At 39.6% G+C, this 12,602-nt stretch overlaps 1 protein-coding gene across 4 annotated transcripts in view; it reads right to left on the bottom strand.

Moving 5' to 3' along the window:
- Nucleotides 1-12,602, bottom strand: part of Mid2 (midline 2) — a 101,573-nt gene that overhangs the window by 81,424 nt on the left and 7,547 nt on the right. For all 4 annotated transcript variants that reach the window (XM_038316752.1, XM_038316753.1, XM_038316751.1 and 1 more), the window contains exon 2: nucleotides 5,843-6,558. In XM_038316752.1, coding sequence (XP_038172680.1) covers nucleotides 5,843-6,502 — 660 coding nt within the window. In that variant the 5' untranslated portion in view covers nucleotides 6,503-6,558. The remainder of the gene's footprint in view (nucleotides 1-5,842; nucleotides 6,559-12,602) is intronic.

Below are 12,602 nucleotides of genomic sequence, written 5' to 3'. Positions count from 1 at the left end.
TGAATAGGCACATAAAATTAATGACATCTCATGTTTTTGCTCATTCTCTGTACCTGAAAATTGTCAGTAGTCCACAGAAGGCATTTTCAGACTTTCAAGGTATTCCTAATGGCAAGACTGGTTTGTATCTACTAAGAAGAGAACCAAATCAAGCTTTGGGCTCTAGTATACTTCTTACAAAATAATTCTAAAACTGAGCATGCTGGCTCTTACCTATAATGCTAGCACCCAGGAAGCACATTCAGGAAGATTGTGAATTCAAGGTCAGTCTGTGTTACATAACAAAACCTTGCCTCAAAAAACCCAAAATAGAACAAAAAAAAAACCCATCTCATTCTGAAGACATAATTTATTTGGATTTCTTAAGGATATATTATATACATCTGCTGGGTGGACACTAAGGAGGATATTGAAAAAACAAAGACGTTGTATCTGGCCTCAAGGAATTATGATGTCTCTGGAGGATGTTGGAGCAGACCTGTAGGGATTGGCTTGGGCTCTAAAAGAACCAGTAGAGTTCCTGAGCAGGTCAAAAAAAGAACACCGATGAAAGTAGTAAGAAGAAAAAAAGAGGCTGGATGTTCAGTTCACAGGTAAGAAGCTCATCTGAGTAGATGAACCTTGCAAATTTCAGAGTTGTGAGGGGAAAATTTAAATGAGCAGCAACTGATAAAAATCAGATTTTAGAATAGCAAGTTGAAGTCGATTAGTAAAAGAGAGCCACTGAAATTGGCTTCTATATATAAAGCCAACATTAGATAATATAATGATATTAGTCTTTTATAAGGGGAGGAACTGTTATAAATGGAAATTCTGAAATGTGAAGCAATTTTATAAAACTATGGCCTTTATCATGAACTAAGGTACGTGTGTCAGGCCCATGAGTGTTGTTTGAATTAATTAAGCCACTGGTAGTCTTCTAAAGATCATGTGTCCTGAATCGCAACCCTACATGCAGACTAAACAAATAAGAACATAAACCATTATAGAAGTACCCCTCCAAGTCCTCAACTTCATTTTGAGGACATGTTCAAAAATCAAGCTCGCTTCTAGTTACTCTGACCTTTCTTCTATAATGTAATGGTGTGCCTGCTTTTTCTTGAACATTACAGGTCACTAACCCTAGTCAAGGAGGCTATGCAGAAAAAGTAGTTATAAAAGGCCAAACATGAAGCCCCTGAGTCAAAAAGTAAAAATAAACATTGCATTAGTTATTGACGATAAGTCAGGTGTGTTTGTGTGTGTGTGTGTGTGTGTGTGTGTGTGTGTGTGTGTGTGTGTGTGTGTGTGTGTGTGTGTGTATGGGGGTATACACTCTCATCCTTGCCCTTTTAAGACAGTCTCAGGACCAGAGGAATATGCTTAACTCATTTCCCACATAGCCTTTGCCAGCTGCCTGGCTTTCTCCATTCTCCTTAGGAAGAAATCAAGTGAATAATCATAAATGATTTCTAATTTCTAATGGAGACAGAGGGCTTATCTCCAAAATATACAAAGAACTCAAGAAATAGGTCATCAAAAGAGCAAGTAATCCAATAAAAACAAAGTATTACTTATGGCATTAAAAGTCAGGCTTCTCATTTTCAACAAATGGTGCTGGCATAACTGGATAACAACATGTAGAAGAATGAAAATAGACCCATATCTATCGCCATGCACAAAACTCCAGTCCAAATGGATCAAAGACCTCAACATAAAACCAGGAGCACTGAACCTCATAGAAAGTGGGAAGTACACTTGAATGCATTGGCACAAAAGACCACTTCCTAAATATAACCCCAGCAGCACAGACAGTGAGAGAAACAATAAACAGGACCTCCTGAAACTGAGAAACTTCGGTAAAGCAACAAGACAAACGGCAGATCTTCACCAGCTCCACATCGGACAGAGGGCTTATCTCCAAAATATACAGAGACTCAAGAAATTGGTCATCAAAAGAACAAATAATCCAATAAAAAGTGGGGTACAGACCTAAATAGAGAACTCTCAACAGGGGAATCTAAAGTGGCTGAAAGACATTTAATGAAATGCTCAACATCCTTAGTCATCAGAGAAATTCAAATAAAAACAACTCTGAGATTCCTTATTACACCTGTAAGAATAGCCAAGATAAAAAACACTCATGACAACTTATGCTGGAGAGGGTGTGGGGAAAAGGGAACACTTCTGCATTGCTGTTGCAACCTCAAGACCCAGTAATACCACTTTTGAGTATATACCCAAAGGATGCTCAATCGTACCACAAGGACATGTGCTCAGCTATGTTCATAGCAGCATTGATTGTCATAGCCAGAACCTGGAAACAACCTAAATTCACCTCGACCGAAGAATGGATAAAGAAAATGTGCTACATTTACACAATGGAGTACTACACAGCAGAAAAAAATAACGACATCTTGAAATTTGCAGGCAAATGGATGGATCTAGAAAACATCATATTGAGTGAGGTAACCCAGACCCAGAAAGACAAATACAATGTGTACTCACTCATAAGTGGCTTTTAGACATAAAGCAAAGAAAATCAGCCTACAATTCACAATCCCAGAGAACCTAGACAACAATGAGGACCCTAAGAGAGACATAAATGGATCTGATCTACATGGGAAGTAAAAAAAGACAAGATCTCCTGAGTAAATTGGGAGCATGGGGACCAGGGGAGAGGGTAGAAGGGGAGGGGAGAACAAGGGAGGGGAGTGGGGAAATATATAGCCCAATAAAAACAATTTAAAAAAGGAAAAAAGTCAGGCTTCTTCTCTGTTTAATGTGAAGAACTAATATCCTTTCCCACTTGGCACTGGATGGAGTAAATTCTCCAAGTCCCCCTCCCACCAACTCTCCCTCCCTCTCTCCCTCTCTCTCTCTCCCTGACCTTCCGTTCCTCCCTCAGCCTCTCAGCCCCTCTCTTATACCCCCCTCTCTCACACACACACAAACACACGCACACTCACATGCATGTGTGTGCACACACACACCCTTGTGCATGTACACACACACACACACACACACACACACATGCACAGCACCTCCTTCTCCTTTCCAAAGTCCTAGATGTTCCAGACAACATAACAAACCACAGAGTTGGGAATGATTCAGTTGTTTCCAGTCTCTATCCAAAAATGAGCAAAAATAGTTTCCATTTAATTTATAAACAGACTTTTCTGCACATTTCCTAAAAATTAAAGGGAAACTGTCAAAAAATATAGCCACTCTTTCTCCAAAAATTACTGATTAGTCACAGGCTACGGCATCTTTTTATAAATACAGTTGTGTTTCCCCAGCCCTGGATACAGGGACTTGTGCTGCATGTTGCCAAATGCCTGATCAATCACCCCATGTTTTCAGCTATTTTCAAGTAGCCAGTGTTCTGGAGATACAGGCTTCCTCTACCCAGTCTCTTTGTTATCTCAGCAGTACATATGGATGCCGGTATTTCTGCCTGGAATAGTTTTCAAGGCCGATGCCTGATTATGATTCTAACACCTGAAAATATTTGGCAGTGATTGCTCTATCTTCTCCGTATCCTTCACTCTTCTTACAACCACCCCCATCTTTTGCCATTGTGAAGCTGAACATTATGTAATTGTGTGCTTTTCCTGATGCTGTTAATCATGTACCGGGGCCTAGGGAATGCGTAGCTGTTAGAGCATAGGGTTAAGTTTATGTCAGATTTCAGAGGGGAAACAACAGTGTAATAGCAGGCAACTGTGGGGGGAAAAAGATAGTTGACTCTGCCTGGAGACTGGTTTTCAGTTCCAGCCCAATTACTAAACAGGTCTGCTAACCACATCACTTTGTGTAACAGTCTCAGTTTATGAAACTTCAAAGTGTAAGGCTTTGACTAAACTAGGTACATAACCTAACATTTGCTGACTCTAAGAGCTGAAGTCAATAACCTTCCCCTCTGCAGCCCCACACGAATGAAAGTATCACCAGCTAAAATCAAAAGATTGTCATTGACTTTTATACACATTAGGTATGCACTTGCTCTTTCTTATCTTAAAAATTTATTTTTCATTTTACATACTAACCCCAGTCCCCCCCTTCTCTTACCCCTCTCCCTCTTCCCCTCTTCCTTCCCACCTTCCCACCCTCTGTTTGCTCCTCAGAGGGGATAAGACTTTCCTTGGGGACTCAACAAAGTCTGGCATACCAAATTGAGACCACTTGCTCTTAACCAAAAAGCTGACAAGAGGTTATGTATTGGAAACAAATAGTTCTCAAAAGAGGCACAAACCAACACTCTAAATATTTTGTGCAATGAATTACAGATAAGAAAATATATCCTGTTCTGAGTACTGTTGCCCTTATTACTGACACCTATTTTAATATCAATTTGAATAATAGCTGACCATATTATGTCAGAACTGCCATTGCCTTCTTGCTCTCCTTGCATATAATCAGGGCCTTTCTTCTAGCCTGCGGATGTGTATAGGCTCTATTTCAGGGTGCCAATCTTACTATTCATTTAAACATTTTATTTTTGTTAGATTTCATTTTATTTTAAACTGAACACATTATAATTAGGCGTGTGATGACATAATAGTCATTGGAGGAAATAACAATTGTTTTAAAATTTCTAGCAATGTGGAGAATTATACATTTAATTTTAAGAAGACAACCATGTAGTGTACACTACAGGCTTTAGTCCTGCGGAAGTCCTTAGACATTACCAAATCTAAATGTTTTTCATTGAAAATAATTTTTCTACAATATATTCCAATCATAGAAAAATATGGACTGCTTCACCTTAGCCTTTCACCGGGACCATGCTAATCAATCTTCTCTTTTCATTCCAGCTTTAGTATATATGCTGCCAAAGCCAGCTCTAGACCGTCTATTTTGTCTGGAATCTATGGTAAGTGGCTTTCTTCTTGAGAAAAATTACACCACATATCAGGAAGACAATGGGAATAGAACAGTTTCCTAGATCTGACACCGGTGAACATGAAAGTGAGGTAAGAAGACTTTTAAAACTAGGTACTCGGATTTGCAAACAGATATTCTTTAACATGACTTCACAAAACTGCCCACTGGACACACATCAAAGACTCAAATCTTATAAGATGGAGACTGCAAACGACTGTTTTAACCTGAGCCAAAAATACCAAACGTGGGCACAAAATTAAATACTAGGTTGACAATCATTGCTTTTCAGTTTACATTTTTAGTTCGGGCATTTAGTCACACCTCCTGATTTGGTGATACACTGGTATAAGAATTAGTTCTATGTTAACTGATCAATGGCAATTTTTAATGCCAAGTATTATTTCCTTTGCTGTACTGACTAGGCATTTATGCTGTTGTTTTTACAGAGCTGGAAATAGAACTCAGGGACTTGGCACTTGCTCGGCAAGCACTCTACCAAGCCACATCCCCAGCCCTTGCAAACACGTGTACTAATGTTCTCCACCAATCTCTTATCTACATAGAAACACTCAGACACTTCCACCCACACCTCCACAGAGACCCACCCAAACGTATGCAAATTAGCACACATGCTAATTGCAGAACACCTACACAGGTACTCGCATACTGAAAAGAAGAGAGGGAAAGATGATAGCAAAGGTAAGTAATGTGCAATGTGTCCCAGAGGAGAGAGAGACTGCTGTTACCCTGGTCAAGTGGGCAATGGGCTTACTCTCCCAGAACTGCACAGGAACACATAAATGCAAGCAGTCTTGTACAAAAGATAGGTTCCAGTGTAAACTTGCAGGGAGTAGGTTATTCCCCATGAAAACAACTTGAAGTTGACGTACTTATCCTATAGAAAAAGTGACCTAGGTTATTGGGGAACTTGCTAACTATACAACTATGTAGTAAATAAAAAATGCATACTGCTTACCTTTAGTTTCTCAAACCGATCATTCAGGGAAGCGACCTGATGGTCTCGGTGACGACCCACCAGTTTGCATAAGGCACAGATCAATTGGTCATCAGATACACAGTACATGTTCACTTTCTCATTCTCATGGTCCAGACAGGTAATCCCTCGAAGATGTGTGTCTGAAACTGGTTCCACCAGGCGATGGCTGGTGAAGGGTTTCTTGTTGGGGTGTGTGGCCCGAAGGCAGCGGTCACAGTAGGAGACCTCACAGGTGATGCATGTCTTCACAGCATCTCTCGGAGGGTCCTGCTCACAGAATTGGCAAGCAATTCGCTCACTAGACATGGCGGAGCTTGGCCTGTAAGTCCTCTCCCGACGGCTCTCACTTGGAGAATTGGGCCCACTGACTGAAGCCTTCTGGAAGCGATCAATGATGTTCTGCAGGGTCACATTCCTCTTGAGGCCATCAAGGCCCCGGTGATTGAGAGAGATAACATACCTGCATGTAGGACACTGAAACGCAGTAATGGGTTCGATGCATTCGCCGGAGCTGCAGCTGGAGACCAAGATGCGATGGGCACAGCTGAAGCACAGGCTATGCGCACAGGGGAGCAGAAGGGGGTCTTCAAACAACTCGAGGCAGATTGGACAGGTCAATTCAGACTCCAGTGTTTCCATCTTTAATGAAAATAATCCTGCTGAGGCATTAAGAACCGCAGAGGCTGGGCTTTCACCTGCGAGTAATACAAAGTAAGAGTCATTAAGCATTTCCAAAGGAAAAGTGGTTGTAGAATAATTATATTGCAACCAATGGAGACTTTTGGCCTGATAGGCTCCCCAGGGATGTTTAAGCAATAGGAGTTACCGGGAAATTAATCAGGAAGCCTTTCTACACCCCACTCTCCTTCAAACCTTGTTTTAGACACTTGCTGGAGATTTTTTTTTCCCCTTCACTAATAAATAGAAGCAAGTGGCCACCTCTGTGTCTTGGTTTCCTGATTAACATTACCATCTCAGCTCACACAATTGGCATGGATCACTCTCTTCTAAATCCTCCACTGACTTCTCTTTACTGAGACCGTGATGGGTTGGAGGCCCTACAAATTTCTCAATCCCTATTCTCCAATATTGTTCTCTATTTCATGTCAAGGCAAGATATAAGGGCTGCTCCTAGCTTACATCCAGTGGAAGGAAAACAAGGCTATATTTCAAACTAGCTCTCGCCTTCCTGAAATGATTTTATTCTAAGCATACGCATGAAAAAAAAAAAAAAGCGGACGGCTTTGGGGAAAAATGCAGTTTTCAGTGCAGGATAATACATTTTTCTTCCGAGTGTGAACTTGAATTACTTCATATTACCACACATGGAAATTTGTTTCATCCTATTTCTAGTAAACTGAGTCATTAGAGACAAAAGATGAAAGTTTTCCCTTTCTCAAACCTTCACCTTCAAAAACTCTTACATTTCCTCAAGTTGAGTAGAGAAGAATTAGTACCCAACTGCTAATGATGATGGCTTCAGTTTGGGTTTGATGTTCAACACTTTCTCAACAAGCACCTGCCTGTTGCAAAGCTCATCCCCCATGCGTGTTTTCATGCTTACTAACACATGATTAGATGCAAATCAAGACCTAGATGGAAATTGGCAAGTTGAGCAGCCAGAAATCTTCAGATGTGGTAGCCTTCATTTTAGTGTGGACCAGAGAGTACAAGAAATCTCCCAGCTGACAGAACTAACCAGCTTGTCACTTTACGCATTTGCCCACCGGCGTTTCAGAGTTGGACATATAGAGATTGCCATGTGTCCTCAGCATTCTGTTAGCTCTCACTAAGGACATATGTAAACACATTTCACTGACTGAAACTGTGCATTCTATTAATAAGAGAGAGAAGGACATCTTTTGATTTTGAGTAGTCATTCATCTCCCTAGCATTGGACGTCTTCATCAGGACCCCTAAATTTGATTCTTGCACTGGTGTTTGTTCAAATATTGTCATTGATTAGTGATATGCAAGTCGTCTTCTGACAGGAATCACAAGTTCCAGGTACAATTATATCTAGCACTTAAGTACAAGAAATGTAGACACAAAAGATGTTTCTAAATCCTGTTCAATGCACCGGACTAACCAGCTATTTAATGGAACCTCCTACAGTAAACTGTGCTGTAAATGGGAAGGGTTTTCTTTATAAGGCAGACACTCCCAGTTAGTTTAGTAGGTTCAAAGGTTTGTTTAGTTACATTTTTAAAAGGGGACATGTGATATTTTCATTTTACAATTTTCATGTTCTTATAAATATACCCACACACATGTTTGTATAGAAATGTTACAATTGGATGCTTTTAGAGAATAAAGATCACAACTTTCACACAAAAGTAAGACTATTTCCTTAGATAATTTCACCTGTTGCCCCTCAGATGCTCAGATTGAACATGGCCACAAATGGACTTATACTCTCTGACCATTCATGCAAAAAAAATCCCAAACCAAAATACAAAACAAAAAACCACACACAATCTTTTCCTCTTTCAGATTTCCCCAAATGATGAATGGTACCATCCAAGCCCAGAACGTGTTTATTATTTCTGTAGAACATTTTCCTTAACATACCTGTATTTCCAACTAACTCCTTCTTCTCCTGGAGAGCATCGACAATATTTTATTTTTATTCCTAGCATGGTGACTGACACAAAATAGGTATTCAATAATGGCCAGTAAAGTATTACTCAAACCAAAAGTAAGAAGGTACATAATATTTATTGATTATTTCCCTGCGTTCTGAGCACTGTGTTAAGTACTTTGTGAACATTATTCTTTCAGGACCGTGGATATAGTATTATTACTAGCCCCATCACACACTTGGGAAAACGGGCTCATAGTCACCAGTAAGTCAACCAGAAACACAAAGCAAAAGCAGAACCCAGTCTCATGCCAACGTCTGTGCTTCCCCCCCCACACACACCTTTACTCTAATCATCTCACCTCCTTCACTGACGTTATCTTAACTTTTTAAGAGGGTTTCTAAATGCCCTGCTTCCGCTTCTATTTTTGTCTCTCTGTGTCCCTCTGGACCTGCCTGCCTCTCTGACTCCTTCCTCTGGGACTATCTCCATCTGACACTACACTTCTATCCCAGCCCCTTCCAGGGCTTCAGGCAGTCCACAATAGCTGTGTTGAAAACTACCTTGGTTGGTCAGAAGCAATACTGAAAGTCACTTCTACATGTTGACACCTATATAAAGTCAGTTAAAGTGTCACAGTTCCTTGCCTTAAGAGGGTGCTGCAGAAACGCTTCTGTATGGAGAAATGCCTCCTCAATCTCATATGAAACCCTAAAATGTGTTCCAAAATCAATACAACTCTTGAGCCTCACTATGAAATAAAGCTTGGGGAAGCACATTCTGGGGCACAATTGCCTTATATAAGATCAATTTAGAGTTTTAACTAGGGGATTCTGGGCCTCCTATAAAATGTCCACAGAGCGTGTGACTGTCGTATGCATGTATTACCTGAAGAGGATTATTCATAGCTGTCAATGGACTCTCAGAGGTGTCCTTAACGGTAAAGTCTGACATTGAAAACAAACAAACAAACAAATACAACAGAAAGGATAGACAAAGTACAGAAAATTACTTAAATAAGCAATACCTTAAATATCTTGTATTATTTTTACAGAATTGCAACCAGTTACGATGGTTACAGAAGACCACTGACGTTAGACTGAAGCTGACCTCTAACACGTGACCTTCCTGCTTCTGCCTCCCAAGTGATGGGATGGTGGGCATGAACTACCATGCCCGGGACTCCATTCTCCTTCATTTTATTAGGACACAGTAACACCTTTTGCCAATTTGAGGGATTGAATAATTTTTGCAAGTTCCTCAAACATCTCTTTGTGCATTTCTCATTTATTGAGGCTTCTGATTATTACTCCTGTTTCGGCATTTCTGCAACTATCCTCCATTTTCCCTATCCCCCTTACCATCTAAGCATTGCAATACTTATTACCTTTCTCACAGTTTTCTTAAAAAATAAGTACTAGCCCCTTACAAAAAAGCAATTTGCCCAAGGTCATACTTGCTTGCAAATCACACAGCAAATGTTCAAACTTAGGAAAATACAAACCTCTAGAAATAAGCCTATATATTTACAGCAATCGACAATTCAGCAAAGAAAAAAAAATCCCAACAAATAGTTCTGGGATAACTTCATCTCCACATGCACAAGAAGTAAAGTTAGAAACCTACTTTACAACATACAACAATAATTCAAACTAGGCATAGTGGTGTGTGCCTGTAACCCCAGCCCTTGAGAGGTGGGAGGAGAGGATCATAGTGAGTTCAAGGCCACTCGGAACTACATAGTTGAGATCCTGGGCTACAAAAAAAACCCCTCAGTCTACAAGATGAATAAATGAAGATGAATCTATCATCTAAGTATAATAATCAAAAGAGGAAATAAATGTCTTTGAAGAAAAGATTCCTGTAAATCTGAGATGACTTAGATTAAACAACATGATTTTTTAGATCACAACAAAAGCACAAGCAACCAGTACAGATAAATGCTACTTCACCCAAATTTAAAACTTTAGGGCTATAAACACCACCACCAGCAGAATGAAAAGGCAAAGGATCTTCCAAAGAAGATAAACAAATAGGCAGAAAACACATGAAAAGATACCCAACATCATTAGCCATTAGGGAAATGCAAAACAAACAAACACACTAGAATAGCTGTAATAATACAAAGCAAACAAACAAAAAGGGAAAGCAGCGAGTGTCTGCCAGGATGTGAAGAAATTGAAACCCTCATATATATTGTTGGCATGAATGTAAAATGGTGCAGCTGCTTTGGGAAATAGTTTGGCATTTCCTCTGGAGTTAAATGTAAATCTGATCAAGCAATTCCACTCCTAGGTATGTACTGAATAAAATAAAAAACGAGTTCATTCAAAAACTCATACACACCAAAGTTCACAGCAGCAATATTCAGAGTCACCGTGAATGATCAAAACATGGTTTATTCATAATACAGAATTTTATTTGGCTACAAAAACAAATGGCGTATTGATGGATGCTGCAATATGGATACTACTTTAAAATATACTTCCAAATAAAAGAAGCCAGTACAGAAATGTAGTATATTGTGTGATTCCCTTTATATGAAATACCTAGAATTGGGAAACACATAGCAATAGAAAGCATAATAGCAATCAAGGCCTAGAGGAGGGAAGGAGTGGGTGTGACTACAAATACGTATGGACTTTCTGAGATTTTAACAATGGTCTGGAGCTAGATAATAGGATGACTACACTAGTTTGTTTGTCTTTTTTAACTATATTTGAAACCATTAGGCTGCATACTTTAAAATGGTGATGATAGCCGGGCGGTGGTGGCGCACGCCTTTAATCCCAACACTCGGGAGGCAGAGGCAGGCGGATCTCTGTGAGTTCGAGGCCAGCCTGGTCTACAAGAGCTAGTTCCAGGCCAGGCTCTAAAAAAGCTGCAGAGAAACCCTGTCTCGAAAAACCAAACAAAAAAAATAATAAAAATAAAATAAAATGGTGATGATTATGGTATGTGAACCATATCTCAGTTTTTAAAAAGATAGTCAAACTCAGCAAACTGTATAGCTACCTACTATAAAGTATTAAAATATTGCAAATTGTGTGCTTATGTAGTTCCCATAACTCTACTGGGTGGATTGCTTCTAATTTTTTTAGATAGGGTCTCATGTATCTCAGGAGGCTTTGAACTCACTATGTAGCTAACGGTAACCTTGAGCTCCTGATTCTCCTGTTGTACCTGCGTAGTGATGGAACTACAGGCCCGCACCACCACCCCCAGCTTGAATTGCTAACTTCTTTAAGTTGTTTTCCTAGGTTAATGAATCCCTGTCTAGTTCTGGCAATACTCTGAGACATCTACAATCTCCAACAAGTGTCAGAAAATTCTTGAGCCTTAGTTCTTAGTCACTTAAAAATATTGAAATGGCCACTACAAGTAATTAATTCCTACCTACATCACAAAATACTTTTAGTGGAGGAAGGTCTGCAACAAAAACAGACCAGTGAGAAAGGGTTGCAATTTCAGGATGTTTTTGAATCACCAATTTGTTTGGAATTAGAGGGTGCTAAAGACAACAAAATGTGAATCAGATCGAGTAGGACCCAACGATGGGTAATCATAAAGCTTTTCCCAGAAAACACAATTGCTGTTCATAAAATGTATTCATGAAATACATGAAATGGTAGCATCAATTGACATGTTAAAAAATAAATATCCATGTGCTTACAACCTAGAGTTCCCTTCCGAATGATTTAGTTACCGGGATAGAGGCAAATGTACATGGTTTTGGTCTGTCAGCTAGCAAATTGTTCCTGCATAGTTTACCTTCACTTTCTATCCTCTTCAGTTTGATATTTGTTAAGAAATAAGAAGAAGAAAGGGGAAGGATGGGCTACCAACAAAAGTAAACTTAGTGGTAAGGTATGATAAAGCTTTGTGCCTGAAGAGAAACACAAAAAGGGCTTGCCGCTCTCCCTCCCTCCCCTCTCTCTTTCTGTTGAGATAGGGTCTCAATGTTTTGAGTCTAAGTTAAGCTCAAAACAATCTTCTTGCCTCAGCCTTCCAAGTGCTAAAATTACAGTCATGCCTCAAAACTCCTACCTAAAAGGGAAGAGAAAATGCTTCAATGAAAGTGATTAAGAATTCAAAACATAACACATTTTACACTTACAAGATGAAACATTTATTCAAGTATTGCCCTCCAAATCTAG

The sequence above is a fragment of the Arvicola amphibius genome, chromosome X, assembly GCF_903992535.2.
Source record: "Arvicola amphibius chromosome X, mArvAmp1.2, whole genome shotgun sequence".
Taxonomy (NCBI): Eukaryota; Metazoa; Chordata; class Mammalia; order Rodentia; family Cricetidae; genus Arvicola; species Arvicola amphibius.
This window is presented reverse-complemented; position numbering and strand designations above follow the sequence as displayed.